Source organism: Zalophus californianus, chromosome 3 (genome assembly GCF_009762305.2).
Source record: "Zalophus californianus isolate mZalCal1 chromosome 3, mZalCal1.pri.v2, whole genome shotgun sequence".
NCBI lineage: Eukaryota > Metazoa > Chordata > Mammalia > Carnivora > Otariidae > Zalophus > Zalophus californianus.
The window spans coordinates 132,173,978-132,191,427 of NC_045597.1; the positions used below are offsets into that span (position 1 = coordinate 132,173,978).

The 17,450-nt window shown below is 44.1% G+C and overlaps 1 protein-coding gene across 2 annotated transcripts in view; it reads right to left on the reverse strand.

The window, feature by feature from the left end:
• STK39 (serine/threonine kinase 39) overlaps positions 1-17,201 on the reverse strand; it is a 296,995-nt gene extending 279,794 nt beyond the window's left edge. The window contains exon 1 of one of the 2 annotated variants that reach the window (XM_027591011.2): positions 16,878-17,201. In XM_027591011.2, the coding sequence (XP_027446812.1) occupies positions 16,878-17,076 (199 nt within the window). In that variant the 5' untranslated portion in view covers positions 17,077-17,201. The remainder of the gene's footprint in view (positions 1-16,877) is intronic. The other variant, XM_027591010.2, reaches the window with a different exon arrangement.
• Positions 17,202-17,450: the final 249 nt, after the last annotated feature.

Sequence of the window (17,450 nt, forward strand, 5' to 3'; positions counted from 1 at the left end):
TCTTAAGTTCATAAAGTGCACTTGGATGATAATTTTTCTCTTTTTCCAATCCACGACCACCCCACCTCACCCATCATTTTCTCCCCCTGGTCTTAAATAGCTCAGGTCTGGGTCAAGTAGGAGATAAGGCAAGATGCCTTCTCAATCTAACTCCCGTCTACCTTTAAGGGCAGAAAGGGGAGCAACTAAGAAGGCGACTAACTAGCTAACAGTTGGAGGAAATTTCCACAATCAAAAGTACAAATGCAATACCATTTGTTCCTGCGGTCCCACTTTGGGATATCTGTCTCACAGAAATACAGAAACCTGGAGACAACCAATAAGTTAACCAATAAAAGATTGGTTAAAGTGTATCCACAGAATAGAAATGGACCTGGAATAGAAATAAGAATATTTAAATATAAATAATAAAATATTATTAAATGAGATGATGGATCTATGAGAAATGACCTAGAATATAGCTGTGAATATTTGTGATGTGTATATTTTACTACAAATATATACAGAAAATACACAGAAGTAATACATATTACTACTTCGTAGAAGTAAAATCACTAAGTGTAGACCAATATGCACAGTTACCATATTACATGTATAATAATTAAATTTTGAGTATTCCTGGGTGGCTCAGGTTAAGTGTTGGTTAAGTGTCTGCCTTTGGCTCAGATCATGATCCCAGGGTCCATGTCGGGCCCCCTGCTCAGCAAGGACTCTGCTTCTCCCCCTCCCTCTGCCCCTCCCTCCTGCTGGTGCCCTCAAGTACATGCTCTTTCTCCAAAATAAATAAAATCTTTAAAATGAAATTATTAAACTTTGGAAAAAATCTACGCGCATATGTATACACAGAAAAACATCCAGAAAGATACATACCACACTGACCACAGAGAGTAACTCTGGAAATGAAAATTGAGGGTTGTTATTTTCACCTACTTGACTAAAGTATTTTTTATATCCTTGTAATTTAAAAAGTTTTAAAAATAAAATAGAGACTAGTTGTGCCAATAGCTACTTCAACCTTTTGTTGAAAATGCTCTAAAATCCTTGAAACTTAAAAAACCAAAAAATTCAACATTCAGACCATCAAATTAAATTCCTAAAGATTCATTTCCCCTGGGTGCCCATGAAACCAAATAGCTGGTTCTACAAAAAGATAGCATAGGGCGCCTGGGTGGCTCAGTTGGTTAAGCAACTGCCTTCGGCTCGGGTCATGATCCTGGAGTCCTGGGATCGAGTCCCACATCGGGCTCCCTGCTCAGCAGGGAGTCTGCTTCTCCCTCTGACCCTCTTCCCTCTCGTGCTCTCTCTCTCTCATACTCTCTCTCTCTAAGAAATAAATAAAATCTTTAAAAAAAGCATATATTTACCCAATCTTAAAAAATCCTCATACTGTCAGCTCTAGGTTTGATATGAAAGGTCAAGGTGAAATCTAAAAGTCATTACTGTGTTCAAAGACACCCACAAACAATGAGAAAGTTACTTACTCTTCAGTTCCCTCCATCCCAGAACTTTCTGTAAAATGTTTTCACTTCCAATCAGGAAAGTACCAAATACCAAATAAGGTGGATCCATAGCACGCAGAGGACAAAAGGCAAATAACAGACACTTGTAGGAAATACTAAATTGCAACACAGACATTAACATTAGGTGGTAAATGTATTCTGAAAACACGTAAGTGTGAGAAAGATACATATATATAATCTGTCTAATAATCATAAAGTGTGCTTCACTTTCAGTGTGTATCAAATTTTTGAGAAACAAATCACTTTTGCCAACAAGTATTAATCTACCACTGGTTTATATTTCTTTCTCAAAACAAATGAAATGTGAAAACACTGACAATGCTAAAATGTATCAATCTCCAAATATATCCATTTATACTTTTTTTTTAAAGATTTTATTTATTTATTTGACAGAGAGAGACACAGCGAGAGAGGGAACACAAGCAGGGGGAGTGGGAGAGGGAGAAGCAGGCTTCCCGCCTAGCAGGGAGCCCGATGTGGGGCTCGATCCCAGGACCCTGGGACCATGACCTGAGCCAAAGGCAGACGCTTAACAACTGAGCCACCCAGGCGCCCTATACTTTTTTTTTAAAGTCCTATCCCATCTCAACTTACACTCCTACATGAAAATTCAAACACCATCTAGCCCTGCACAATGAGGTGACGGGTGGAATTTCCCCTTTTACTCATTTGTATTATCCACATTTTCTGTATAATGCTTGTATAATATTTGGAAAGTTTAAGATAAACAAGCTTGGAGGTTTTTACAACCCAGAGGTCTAGGTAACACCCTTTTCTCAATCCTCCTTCCTTTTGTGACAAAACGATGTGGGCCAACCACAGGAAGGACATTCCACGTATCTAATCAACGTACACGTCAGTCTCCCCTTTTGGAAAAAACAGAAGTCACATTTAAATCTGTAAATGTATAACGATAACACTCAGCCCTCTTCCCACATCTAAAAGCATACGATATTTCATAAGTGCTTTTACCAGAAAGACTGCAATTTAATAAATGGTATCCTCGCACATCTCCCATCCGTCTCTTATTTCTGACATTCCTATATGATAAACTAAAGAAAATGGGCAAATTCTGCCAATAACTATTACTAGATTTCTCATCTTTTTATCCTAATAGGATGGCAAATCTTTTTTTATAGATTATAACTGATTATAAAACTGGCAGTAAAATATTGCTGGATTGACTTCAAAGTGAAGAAACTTCCATAATTATGTAAGCAACAATCTACACTTGAACTGAGTGATGCAGAGACAACATGTTATTTTGGGGGCTATGATAGATCTGGTTCACTGTCTTCTAGATGGCAGGAGAAATAAGTACATATGCATGCAAACAACCTATAGTTTTAATGTGTTGAATTTTAAGGTCAGTCTGGAATAAAACACCTCAAAGCTAAAAAGGATCAGCATTACACACACACACACACACACACACCCCTTCACCCTTCAAATGTCCAACTGGAATCAACATCTTTAGATTATTTAGCAAGTTATATACTTCTAAAGTTACTTCTCTAGCAAAACTCACTCTGACAGATAGTTCACCCAGTCCGTTAGTTTATAAAAACCTATAATCAGCCACGCTGTAATAACCAAAATGAAGGTAGGTGAGCAATTAGCTCCCCTACCACAAGTTAAAAAGGAAAGTTAAATGAATATCAAACATTGTCTATTCATCACTCTCCAGCTAAATAAAGCTACTGTGGTAGAGACTTCGCAAAGAGGGCAGTAAGAATTCCTCCCATCTCTGTATACATGTCCTTTGGCCATGTGATTTTACCTCTCCGCCCAACAAGCAAGGAAATGGATTTCCCTTCCCTTTGAATCTGAGCTGGCCGGGTGACGCGAGTGACACAGAGCAACACTGGGTGAGTCCCAAGCCTCGGCCTCTGGAGCCCTTGCAGCTGCAGCCCTGCTAACCTCGCACACGGCTGCAGCCAAGGGATAAAGCTCAGGTGAGCCTCCTTGAGAATGCAAAATCAGAGGAGAGAGGGCCAGCTGACAGCCAGCACCAACCACCACACACACAAGTGAGATTGTCTTAAAAGAGATAGCCCCAGCCCAGCTGGCCATGGACTGGCCCTAGGCAAGACCAGACCTGCCCGGCCCAGCCGACAAATCGCCAACCCACAGAATCGTAAGCAAATAGAATGGTCATTGGTTTAAGCCAGTAGGTTTGTAACACAACTATACCTAGCTGATAGAAGGACTGTCGAAGTCCACACTGAGCCTTGGCCCCTGAAGGCAAAGCTTTAAATGAGGTGCCCAACTCAACCAGATGTTGCCACGGAAACTTTCCGGGAAAAACTATATTGCCCCTACTTGCTTTGACCCCTTGCCAAACCCCTGCAAATTTTAAACTTGGATATGCCCCTGAGTTCTTTCTCTCTCTGTGTCTCTTACTCCTGCTCAGGTCTTGAGGTCTTTGGCTGCCTGGTGCTCATCTCTGGCTTCACAGATCTCATCTTGGAATCTTCTCCCCACTCGACCATGCATCCTCTCAGTCCAGCATCAGCTTTTGCTTGTGCTATCCTTACCTCTAGACAAACAACTCATTGTAATCTCAAACCACAGTCCTGGGTCATCTCAGTACTTCTGTGAAGTAGTGATGCCGAATCTATTAAAAACAATGACTTTAAACAACCAACACCACTGTTCAGGCTAGAGTCATTCTGCAAAATTAAATTATTATTCCAATAAAGCTACAAGTGCTTGAAACAGTTTCTGGAAATATCTCAAGAGCAAATTAATGTCACATTAGAAATCGGTCTCATTTCTTCGTAGGAGGGCTGATAGAAACGGGTAATTTTTTTCATTTAAAATAAAATGCAGGGGCACCTGGGTGGCTCAGTCGGTTAAGCGCCTGCCTTCGGCTCAGGTCATGATCCCAGGCTCCTGGGATCGAGTCCCTCATGGGGCTCCTTGTTCAGCGGGGAGCCTGCTTCTCCCTCTGCCTGCCGCTCCGCTCCCCCAGCTTGTGCTCTCTCTGAGACAATAAATAAAATCTTTAAAAGAATAAATAAAATAAAATGTAGCTATAAAGTGTAAGTGGACAGCCTCCCACCACCTCCCACCTCCTTATTAAAGGAAACAGTATTTCTTGTGTAGGTAAATTCTGGTGTGATCAATTTTAAAGTCAATCGTATCCCATGGAGATCACCTTTCATATGTTTGACACTCCCCTTCTTCCAAGTAGCTCCAAGAGACAAGGGAATATTTAATTTTTAAACAACTGTACACAGCTAAAGACAATTCACTCTTCATAAGGTAGACTAAATGGAACATAAGCTACAAGCAAGCACAAGTACCTGGAACTTTTACCCACACTAGTGACTGCATGTCACTTACCTGCTTTTAAGGCTATTTTAGCAAAAATAAGCTTCCAAGATGCCTATATTGTCTATTTCTAATGGGCTTTAAAGAGCAGGACATGAAATTATGGCCCTTAAAAAGTCTTGCTGCTTCTGTAGAAACAATCGGGAAGATGGCTAGAAATGAACTCAGAGGCTCATTATGTCTTAGTCCTAGAGATGGTCACTTTTTAAACAACTGATGAGTATTTTAGTAAAGATAAACAATCTAGCCCCTGATCTTAACTTATGCCAAAAATATTCCTCTTCTTAAGTGAGTCCTAATGATCACAATTTGAAACTACACAGAGACATTGCTCCTAGCTCTATTTCAGCCTCCCAAGTGCCCAGGAAAGGTGCCATGTTAAGACTGTTTCCACAACAACCCTTGTTGAAGGTCAGGCACTGGATGTAGGAATCCAGAAACTTGAAAGGGCATACACAAGGAAAAATTTTAAAGGATTACATAGTAAAATATTCTGTTACGGCCCCAGTCACCCAAGGGACACCAAACATGAGAAAGTACAGACTGTTCCTGAATTGCCCAAAATTAAACCCAGTTAATCTCCCTGCACAGACTTTTTTTTCACCCCTCAGTCATTAATTCTCTCTCTTAACAAAGCAGGTATCCTACCCAAACAGTGGTTACCAAGTGTGCATTTCTGTTAAGGTACTGACTTAAATACCGGATGTTTCATTTGCTTTGTGATACATTACTTAGGTTAAACCATTAATCTTTTAATGACTGAGATACCAAATTGTTTTAAACTCAAGAGAAAAGAAGTGTCCATGATTCAAAGTCACCATTTCGGTGACTAAAATTGGTATAGGTATTATTTTTTCCAAGTAGAGTTAATTTCACAACTCCTTTGTAATTTCATTTAAAAAAAAAAAAACCCTAGTCAGTTCTTTCTTCATAAATAAAAGAAAATAAACTGAAGTGATAAGGTCTACCACATCCAAGCCCGAGACTCTGAAGTGATTTCTTAAGGAAATGTAACATTTTGATACTTCTGAAAATAGTGGATTTCATTTGGGAGGATTCTCCGTGTTTACAATAATCACAGGAACATCCCAGAATGAGTTAAGTGGGTAAGATAAAAACTCACACTTCAGAACTATCTCCCTACGTCAACAGAAGTTATCTGTTTCACCACACACCAAGAAAGAATAACTGTTCTTCTGAAAATACGAATCAATTAGCTTTCAAATAGAGCACAGAGTGAAACAAAAGATTTTATTTTTTAAATAAGGTTAGCATTGCCTCTCTCCTTTTTGTACTTCCAAGTCAGTGTCAACGCCGTAGCATGTTATCAGGAGGTGGCCGTCACAATATTTAGTCGTTTTCTGAACATTCTGGAGAAGTTATCATCCAGTGCTGTCCAATAAAACGTTTTGTGGTAATGGAATAATCTATATCTGAGCTATCCAATAGGCTTATTGGATAGTATGGATTATAGACTTGCAGTTAAAGAAACAAAATCCAGTTCTATAGCCACACTAGCCACAATTAGCTACTGAGCACTTGAAATGTGCCTAGTGAAACTGAGGAACTGTCCTTTACTTAACTTCTTTAAAGATTTATTCTTCGGAGCAGTTTTATGTTTACAGCAAGACCGAGAGGAAGGCAGAGATTTCCCACATACCCTCTGCCGCCCCCCCAACACGCAAAGCCTCCCCCATTATCAACATCCCCTTGTCACAACGGACGAACCCACACCGGCACGTTGTTACCACCCGAAGTGCATAGCTGACATCAGGGTTCACTCTGGATGCCATACGCTCAGAGTTTGGGGAATGGGTTTGGGGAAAAGGATAATGTCATGTAGCCATCATTATGCTATCCCATAGAATGCTTTCACAGCCTAGACATCCTCTGTGCTCCGCCTATTCTCCACTCACCCCTCCAAAATTATTTAATTTCCATTATTTTAAATTTAAATAGCCACATGTGGCTAGCGGCTACCATACCGGACAGCTTAGAACCAGACAGCCAGTAAAGAACACTGTCGCTGCTCTCGCCGTGACAACGCATCAGCCTGGCAGAAGGGACCTGGCTCTTGCGCAGGAACTGCTCCAGCTAGTGATCAGCTCTGAAGTTCCTCTACTTCATATGCTTTCTTCACCCATCACCTTGCTGCTCCTCAGCCTTTTACTTTCCAACACGCCCATGCACGCCCCCAACTCCACCTCACTGATAAGGTTATAACCCAGTCTATTTTAACAGAGCAGGCAAAGGATGATGATAGAAATGAAATGACTTTATGTTCATACACCACCATGCTTACATGTTAAATAAAACACACCCTGATGAAGAAATATACATAAAGATCATTTTAACACCTCTAAAGAAATAAGTAAGATTTTTACTGTGATAGTTACATGGTAAATACGATCCCAGATGGATACTCTGTTAAAATGGTAGTTATAAAATTCATTGACTCAGTAATATTTCTAACTTCTTCCTTTTCACTAATGAGGAACCAATGTGATGTATGTAGAAAAAAAAAAAACTAAACTAGGCAGGAATCACAAGCCTGAGATTCTAAGAACTTTGGGACCAAAAGCTTAAAATAATAAATAAAGTTGAAGAACTTAAGCCACTAGAGTCTTGATCTATAAAACAAAGGAGCAGGAATGGATTTTCTCTTCAGTCTGTTCCAAAATTAAATTTCCTGATTCTGCATTCTTAATGCCATTCCTCTCTTAGGAATTGACTTATAAAACCCAACAATGACCTATCATTCCTTCCCCAGAGCACTCTTTCTCCCTGCTTTCTTGAGTCACCCCATAATTAAGCAAAGGGGATGGTGACATTGCCAATTATGAAGGAAGGAAGGAAGGAAGGAAGGACGGACCAGATAATTCTAATTAAAATGTAAGTAATACAAGATAGGCCAATAGGCACCAATCCAGAAAATATCAACCCCCAAACTAAACAGGGCAAGCAAAAAAGCAATTGGAATGCGCCCGTTATAAACCCTGGTCAAAACTGATGCTACCAGTACAAAACAAGAGCACGGGTTCTTATAAGACCTCAACCATCAACAGAATGATTATGAGAAGTCTCAGAACTGTCACAGGTCACTGGCTTCCAAAATACTCCCCAAATGAAGGTGCCTGGCTGGCTCAATTGGTAGAGCACGTGACTCTTGATCTCAGGGTCCTAAGTTTAAGCCCCATGTTGGGGGTAGAGTTTACTTTAAAAAAAAAATTAATAAAATTAAATTTAAAAATATATTCCCCAAATGAAGATCTATCATTCATATGGCAGAAAGTCATCAATCTTCACTTACCACATTAGTTCTTCCAGCAAATAGCTCTAACAGTGACCTAAACCCCAAAAACGTCACCAAAACCTATACTTTCACCTAAGGGAAGAACTGAATGAGCACCCCCACTACTTGGCCTCTGAGAATTATACTAAATGTCACTTACCGAAAGAAGTTTGAAAACAAAAGTCTATCTTAAAATGATATTTTCCTATATATTTACATATACAATCAGTTTTAAAAGTCAATTCGTCTAATTCCTCAATGTCCAAGAAGTTTCTTAAAATTAAACCAGAGCTTATTCTCAGACAACTGGCAGGTGGAAAGAAACATGAACTATATCAGCATTTACTCACATCAGATTCCAAAGTGTGTACCTAAATCAATTCTAGAACTAAAGCACTGCCAACTCATTCTCGTAAGAGCTGCTATTTCTCCCCTGCTCCCCAGTTAAGCCAAGCCTAAAATGCCTTTTTAATTAACATATTGAATTCTTCTCTCGAATCAAAAACTTGACCAATGAATGGCAGATTTGCAAAAAGAAACACTCGAAACACTTGAATCACTTCAACCATCTTGGAGTTGTTTGGTATAATTTAAAAAACCCATCCTGGAGAAAAATGCAAAACCTCATAGGATTACAAGAATTCTATTTAAGCAGGAAAAAAGATTTCTTCCCAATGAATACACCATAGGAGGAATTATAACACCTATTAGATTGATTTTGAATTAAAAAGAAGAATGGTCTATGGTCTTAGCCATACCCTATACTATCCACACCAATCCTATTACCTTTGGTCTCTTATTATTTCTAAAAATACAATCCCTGCCATCATAACAACCTTTGAAAGCCACCTGTCCTGATATTCTGTTCCTGTGTTTCACTTATATCTTGATCTTTTCCCAACAGTCCTGATTTCTACACAGCAAGAGGCCCCATAGAACTTCAAGGTTGGGTTATATATAAATACATAAACAGGAAGAGAGAGGTCATGGGTGTACCAAAGAAAGGAAAGCTCTAGAGAAGAAGAGACCAGTACCAGGACCTCCCTGTCCTGCTCTACAGCGCCTAAGTAAAAGGATGCCGCAACTGTGATAGAGAGCTCTGGGTCCTTCATCCGGAGAGACCACCTTGCAGTCCAATGACCTCAGGCAAGTCGAGCCTCTGCACGCTGCCTCCCTGCACAGTACAGGCAAGTGCAAGCGCTCAAGTGCTTACTCTTCATCTGGGAGGATTAATGAGCTAATTTCTACAGAGCCCTTTAAGCTGACTGGCCCAAACGCAACTAAATAAGCATCATCATCAACCACGGGCAAGATCGACTCTTCAGGATCCAGGGAGGCAAATTTTTAGAAGTCAGGCAATGTTCTCCTTAAACAAGGGAAAGAGTGTCTATCCCCAGAGTTCAGACTTTAATCCAGAAAACATTTATCAAATACTTAATATGAGGTGTGGGGTGTAGAGGCCAGAGACACGGTCCTCAAGAGGGAGTTAACATCTAATGCCAGGATGGGCAAGGAAGCAAACAATTTGCACACAGTATGAGGACCGCCAGGGGGTGAAATACCCAACATAGCAAGGCGCAAAGGGAAAGGAGGCTCAGGGGCAGAGACTGTTGGCTGTGAAGAAATCATTTATTCCAGGTCTTAACAGGGAGGCCAGACCTGGGTGTGTTCAATTTATGAATGTGCACCAAGCTGTACATTTGTACATTTATGAATTGGACGCTTTTCCACATGCATGTTATACTTCAATGAAGGTAAAACTTAAAAGGAGAGACAGTGTTCTCTGTTAGATAAATGGAGACTGTAGGGAAGGGTGTAGAATGGTGTTCCAAGCAGAGTGAAAACTTGCCTTGCAAGGGTAGGATAATATGAATGAATCATTTCAGCAACTGCAAAAGGTTCCCACGGGCTGGGAGTTAGAGAATGGAAATGACAAGGAAGGTCTGTCTGGAAAGGGAGGCAAGAGACAATTCCCAAAAAGGCCTTCAACACCATGCTTAGAGTTAACCTTAAGAATGATACAAAAGCCACGAAAAGTGTGTAAGCCTGGGGTAACTGATAAAAATGTTGGTATAGCTCTTTCATTTTGCTAACAGTGCATACTGTAGCTGGAAGCAAGAACGGAGACGAGGAAGGAACCTACCTAGGAACTTATTACAATAACCCAAATAAGAACTGATCAGGGACTGGACTAAACCGGTGGTGGCCAAGAGGAGGAGTTAAAGACAGAGCAAAGAAGATGACAAGGACGCAGAATATCGAGGACTGATGACCAGTTCTATGTGGGAGATGGAAGGACACAGGAAAGTGTGGGATGTTTGCTTCGCGCTCGAGGGTCTATTTATTTTTAAAGATTTTATTTATTTATTTGACAGAGAGAGAGACAGTGTGAGAGGGAACACAAGCAGGGGGAGTGGGAGAGGGAGAAGCTGGCTTCCCGCAGAGCAGGGAGCCCGATGCGGGGCTCGATCCCAGGACCCTGGGATCATGACCTGAGCTGAAAGCAGACGCTTAACGATGGAGCCACCCAGGCGCCCCTCATGCTCGAGGGTCTTAAGGAGGATGTTGACGAAGCAAAGGTGGAGAGACAGTGAGTTTAATCGTGAGTACGAAGTTCTGTGGAACACCTACACAAAGACCTAGAAAGGGCAGCAGATGCGCTGGTCCAAAGAGGGAGCATGTCCGCCTTTCAGGGGATGGGTGAAGCCGCAGGCATATGTTGAAGGGGATCCTGGAGCAGGGGCCGGCGGGAGAGGAGAAGGAAAGAGGGCAGATGGTGCCAAATCCGGCAGAGGGGAAAAGAGAGGACTGCAGTGTCCCGGGGCTGTGGCTGCCACGCAAGGGTCCCATTGATTGTGGAGATGGCAACTCTGGTTTCTTAGCGATAGGGCGCGAGCCAGATGGCAGCCGGCTGAGACGTGAATGAGAGGTTCTTTCAAGCGGCTTAGCTGCCGAAGGAAGGAAGGAAGGAGAGAAGGTAGTGGCTAGAGGAGGAAGGAGTAGTGAGTGTTTTCTTTTGTTCTCTTTTGTTGTTAAAGATAAGAAAGACCTGAGAGTATTTTTAAGTGGAGGGAAAAGCAGAGAGGGAAGGAAGGAGATAGGGGAGCAGTAGTGATGACTTTATCTGAAAACAAATGCTCCTGTCCTCTCACGCTCTGGGACCCGGTGATGTTTCTTTTAGTCAGCAGCATTTCCTGCCAGCATGGCAGCCTCCACAGGGCGAACTCAGAGGTGGAAGAAAAGTGCAGTCTTAGCAGGTCCTTCTCAGAGCCCTGTCATAATGGGTCGTTCCTCCCAGCAACCTTCCCGCAGGATGCTCTCACCACTTGTCAGAGGGCCATTTGGCACCTAAACCCCTGAGCTCTCCAAATGGCCAGGAGCTCCACAGGTCTCTCCACTTCCTCCTGCAGAGGAGGGAAGATGCAAGGCTGGGGGGGGGGGGGAAGCGAAGCTGCCAGCTACCTTCTAGCCAGCACACCCCAGAAGGAGGACAGGAGCAGGCAAACCCTCCCACCCGCTCCCTCCCTGCTAGAAACTGAGCAGAGAAACCCTTCAAGCCACTCCAACATCTTGCCAGAGACAGGGCTGTGGTCTCTCCTGATACCTTGCATCTGATTAGCCAACGTCGCTTTTAGTAGTCATGGCTAAGCGTGCCCTGTGCCAGGCACCCTTCTAAGGGCTTTACACTCTCTCAATCCTCACAATCTTATCTTGATCATCTCCATGTTAGCGATGAGGAAACTGAGTGCAGACACAGCTAAGTAATTTGCTCAAGGTCACAAGGCCAGGGACTGCTATGGTCAAGATATGAAACAGACCTGGCCATCTGACTTCCGAGCCTGCAATGTTGTAATTCATTCTCAGACATCATCAAAAATGCAGTGCATGACAGACTGTCACAGACAGGGAGGAACTCATAATGTTACTGCCCACAAATCAAAAGCATAAATAAAATATTTTAATGATACTACCAAAAGTCTCTTTGCACCTAGAGACATTTTCCCACATGGCACTTTGAACAGCACCTTTAAAAGAGCATTTCTGTGCTCTAAAACGAATTATTATCCTTGTTGAGATCTGTAGATATAGTAAAAAAAAAAAAAAAAACCCACACTGAACTGTACACTATATAGGGATGAATTGTATGGTAGGTGAAGTATACCTCGTTAAAGCTGTTATTTAAATAGGAGATTATGATAAAGAAAGGCATACTGATAAATCTGATAAAGACAAAAATTTCATGAAAGACACAAATGACCGAAATTCAGAGAAGACGATGACAAAATCCAAATAGTAAATACAAACTTGAGGTGTGGATGGCTTCACAGTGAATTCTATAAAATAAATAAAAGAGCATTTCTGTTATAAGTGTAACTAATATCAATTACGATTGAAACGCTTAGAAAACAGTTAAAATGGTAAATCTTATGTGATGTATATGTGTGTATTTTACCACAATAATAAAAAAGTACAAAGAGATTATTTCTATATACATTTTTCTCTTTACCAAAAAAAAAAAAAGTGAAATGATATGAAAGCTGAGGCCCTCTTAAGCCATATATCTGAAGCCTCTTTTACTTAAAAAAAAAAAAAAAAAAAAAAAAAGGCCAAACTAGCAAACCAACAGCAGTAGCAAAGCAGCCCATTTAAAGGTCTGGGAGATACACACTCAGGGCCTTGGCCCTCTGAGATCCTACAAAAACGACTGTGAGCCAGTGCAGCTCCCAGGGTCCTCAAGATCCCTCTAGAACATCCATAAAACCAGTTCTAATCTCTAAACCACAGAACTCTGCACAAACTCAGAGCACAGAGTGAAACGAGAGTGCTCTGGGCTGCTTTCAGGTCTCATTTTAGGAAAAACACTGTTGCTCCTTGAAAACCTGGCCATATGCCCTATTACCTGGGCTTGGGGAAAATGCATCTGAATGGTTAAAAAAAAAAAAAAATTCACAGGAGAGAAATAAAGTGCCCAGAGTAGCCCTTGGTCAAACTATGGCTAGGATTCCAGGAACCGAATTCTTGCGTTGGCAAGGACCAAAAATTAAATGTATTACTTTTTATAAAAGATTTTATTTTTAAGTAATCTCTAAACCCAACGTGGGGCTTGAACTCACAACCCCAAGATCAAGAGTCACATGCTCCACCGGCCGAGCTAGCCAGGCGCCCCTAAATGGTATTACTTTTAGATCATTCTAAATGACCACTCAGGACAAAATGAATCAACACGGAGAAATCAAGTACAAAACTAAAGAAAGGCTTATCCTGCAAAAAAAACCTAAGAAAAGCAAACATCCTCGGAGGCACAAGTCTATTTAGGGCTTCTGTGAGGAAAACCAGCCAAGATCACAGCCCCCCTACCACAACGATCGGACTCAAGTACAGAAACTGGTATGGCGGCGACTATGGCACTTTGATAGAAAAGTTCCTTGAGGTGGTTCAGTTCTACTACAGATACCAAAGCCAGCATTTACATGACTCGCTGTTCATTCTGCTCCACAAAAAAGGTAACACTATTAATATCACCAACAAATAAACTAATTTTCCAATTGGCCTATCTTTGGGTACCCCGGGTACTTCTAAAAAAGGAATTGGAGGCTGGGATGGAGGGGTGAGGGACAAAGCTTCGCGAGGCTGAAGAGGATAAAGAGGAAAGACGACCTCCCAAGAGCAGCTACTTGCTTAGGAGACACTAATATCTCAAGTCTACGAAGATAAGAATATCGAGGCTAAAAGGAGTTTAATAATTTCCCAACACTTTCAACCCCTAAGTATAAAGCTCCCTCCAATCGACTTGACATCATTTCCAAGGTCATGCATAAACTTCTGAACTAGATTACCCCTAAGAGCATTACAAATTCTCCATCGATCTTTTACAACACAAGAACAGCAATACAACAGAGGAGAAACCTTTATTTTTAGACTTGCAAAATCCCGTGTTTACTTTTCTAAAACAGAAGTCAAACAACTGAATCTGCTTTGTTTGAATTTTAGTAAACCGATTCTCTCGTAATCCTGAGGCCCCAATCTCTGCCCAGGAGGAAATGAAGAAAAAGTGCTCTGTGCCACGCTGGAAAGTTAAAACACGGCGCCTCCCTTCGTCTTCTGCTCAGGCACATCCGAGCCTCCTGCTGGTCGCAGTTCACACTGCCGGAGCCCCATCATATGACACCTGCCGAATGGAAGGGGGAGGCAGAGGCTCTCCACCCGCATTCGTGTCGAAACTAGTTCGGTGTCTGAACTACTAACTTCTGCGTGTAATGTTTAAGCAAAAGTGGTTCACCATAAGTTCACGTGTAATCACTCAACTAGCATTAAACACGGAATGGAAATGGGCTTGTAATTCCCTATAAACATTAAGCCCTGGCAAAACCCTATTCCAGCAATCTGATTTGTCAATAACATGGCCTCGGCAAAGACCATCGTTTAGTTGGAAAAATATGAGATAAATTTAAAATGTAGAAAAGCCCTTCCCACAGTGTGAATGTGCAAAACTCGGGGTAGGAGTAATAAGCAGGTGTTTCTGTTCTCAAATTCCTTAGGTAAACTGACCAACCATAATTAGCAATGCCGTTACTGCAAGCAGAAAGAAGCCGTGCAATTAATCACAACACTTAAAAGATTTTTATTCATTAGCTCACAAAACTAGTCAACTCAAAATACTATGCTTTCAAAAGGCAAAGCTTGCATCATAACCCTGATAATTGACAAAATAAGCACATAAATTGATTATAACTAAATTCTGGTGTTCCCGTGATGCCCAGCCCCCTCCACCTTTGTGCTCTCCCAGAACTCACTCTTCACGTCTTATAGAATCGTTTACATAAAGTTGCGGAGTCCTTGAGGGCAGGAACCATTTTTATTAACTTGTATACTACTAACATCTAGCACAATGCTTGGGACATAGTAGGGCCTTAGATTTTGTGCCACAAATAAAAAATAGGGGATCACATGCTATGAAGTATGTAAAAAGAGGTGCAGAGGAAGCCAATGTACTTTGCCTCAGGAAAAGCAAAAGGCTTCTCAAGGAAAACTCCCTCTGGCCTTGGAAGCTGAGAGATTCCCTACAAACATGGGCACTTGGATGAGAGAAGAAAGAGCCTGTGCCCAGACAACGGGGAATGGGAGACCAGATATGTCATAGGACAGCAGAATATTCAGGGTACAATCAACACAAGCAGATTCTGGGAAGGGGCAAAACCAAAAAATTGAAGGGGCTTATACGCCAGGTTAAAGCAGTTTTCACTGGATAGGCTTTGAGAAGCCCGTAAAGTGATTTAATCCAGGCAGTGACACAAAGACACATCCCTTGACAACCCCTGGCCCAAAGTTGTGGAAAGTCTGGGTTTTCAAAGAATTTTATAGAGAGACGTCTATTTTAGATTATTTGAAGTTTTTATATTCTGGGTGACTGTTCTGCCCATCATTTTCTCATATATATGAAATATATGTGTATTTCAGCCTATGCTGTTTCACACAGAAGCAGGGGATACTCATTTAAACGCCTAATGAAATTCTCCTGTTTCAATTTTTTAAAGTGGGGTCTGGAGAATTTTTTTTAAAGAAAAGCAAAAAAATATATATATATACACATATATATTTTTTACATAAATATCCTTAATTCCTTTTTCAACACCGTACTTAAAAAGCTGCACCCCATCGCAGCCCCAGTTAGGTTAGAAGTGGAGGGTCCACTTTGCCTGGAGGCTTCCCTAACTAGGTCTAACAAGACTCTGAAAAAGGATGACCCAATAGGAAAGGTTCTAAGTAAAGGGTCAACACAAATCTCTGGGCCTTTCACGTGCTTGGCCCAAGGAAAAGTAATGCCGGCTTCTTGCCGTTGACTTCGCCAGGTTTTTAAAAAATGTAAGATAAGGTGATATTTGTGAGCCGACTAGATGGCACTGAACAGCAGGAAGCAGATCACGGAAAGCCTCGGGTTTCACTCTTGCAGCTCGGCCCTGAACCAGAGGAAAGCACCGGCCCGGTGCAGGGGAGGAGGCCAGGGCGCCTGCTTTTCCCCGGGCGGCCGGGCTGGGCGGCAGGCGGCGCGCCAGGGCACCGAGAGGCGGGTACCGGGGCGCGCCGGGCTGCAAGACGGGCGTGGAGCAGCGGCTGTCAGGGAGGGAGACCAGCATCCTCCCCGGCCTCGGGAAAGAACCCGGGCCTCCGCGATTCCTACGTGGCCCCGTTACCCACCGCAGGAGGCTGCTCCCGGGAGGCGGAGGCGCGGAGCTTGAAGAGCAGAGGCGCGGCTGCGCCCCGAGTCCCCCAGGACGCGCCCCCCCCCCCGGCGCAGCGCGGGGGCGCTGGAAGCCCAGGGCGGCGCCCCCGCAACCCCACCCCACTCCACCCCACCCGCAGCTCCCTGCCCGCGTGGCCACTCGCCACGGGCTGCGGCCCCACCGCGCCGGTGGAGGGTGATGCGGCGGCGTTGCCAGGTCCCCGGCTCCGCCGCCCCGGCGATCCGGGAGATAAAAGTTTGCAGCATGCGGCTCGTCTGCAGTGCGAGTCACATCCGCCGCGCCGCCTCCTGCAGCACCAGCGCTCAGAAAACGAACAAAAAAAAAAAAAACTGTTGAAGCCGGTAGGCCCCGAAGCCGGCCGCTCTGCCTCCCGGGCGTGCATGCAGGCGAGCCCGGCATCTCGCGCCCCCTCCCGCCCCCGGCCGCGCCTCCCTCCCGGCCTCGGCGCTCGGCCTGGGCCGGCCCCGCCGTGCCCGCCGCACTGACCGATAACCTCCTGCAGTTCGTACGCGTCCCTGCAGATGGGCCAGCCGACGGCCTGCGCCGCCGGGGCCGGGGCCGGGGCCGCGGGCGCTGCCGGGGCCGCCGCTGCTGTCGCGGCCGCGGGCGCCGCCGCCGCCGCTGTCACCGGGGCTGTCTGCTGGGACTGCTGGACGTGCACGGGCGAGCCGCTTGGCTCCGCCATGATGCTGCCGGAGGAGAGCGGGAGGACGAGCCGGCCGGCGAACGACCTTCCACTTGAAACTTCCCTTCCCTCACCACCGACACCTCTCGGCCGGCGCACGCCCTCCCCGCCGCGCCACCGCCGCCGCCGCCGCCGGAGCCAGCCACGAGGGGAGGGAGCGAGGGAGGCCGAGCCGGGCGGAGGGAGGAGGCAGGGCCGGCAGAGGCGGGGTGGGGAGGAGGCGGCGGCCGCCGCGCTCGTCGCGCGCCCCGAGCCTCGCGCGCGCAGTTCTCTGCCTCCGCGAGGGGAACCGCCGCCCCGCCGCCCCCTCCCGTTCTGCTCGAGGCCGGGGAAGTTTCCACGCAAGGGGAGCAAGGCGGGTTTGTGTTTGCTTT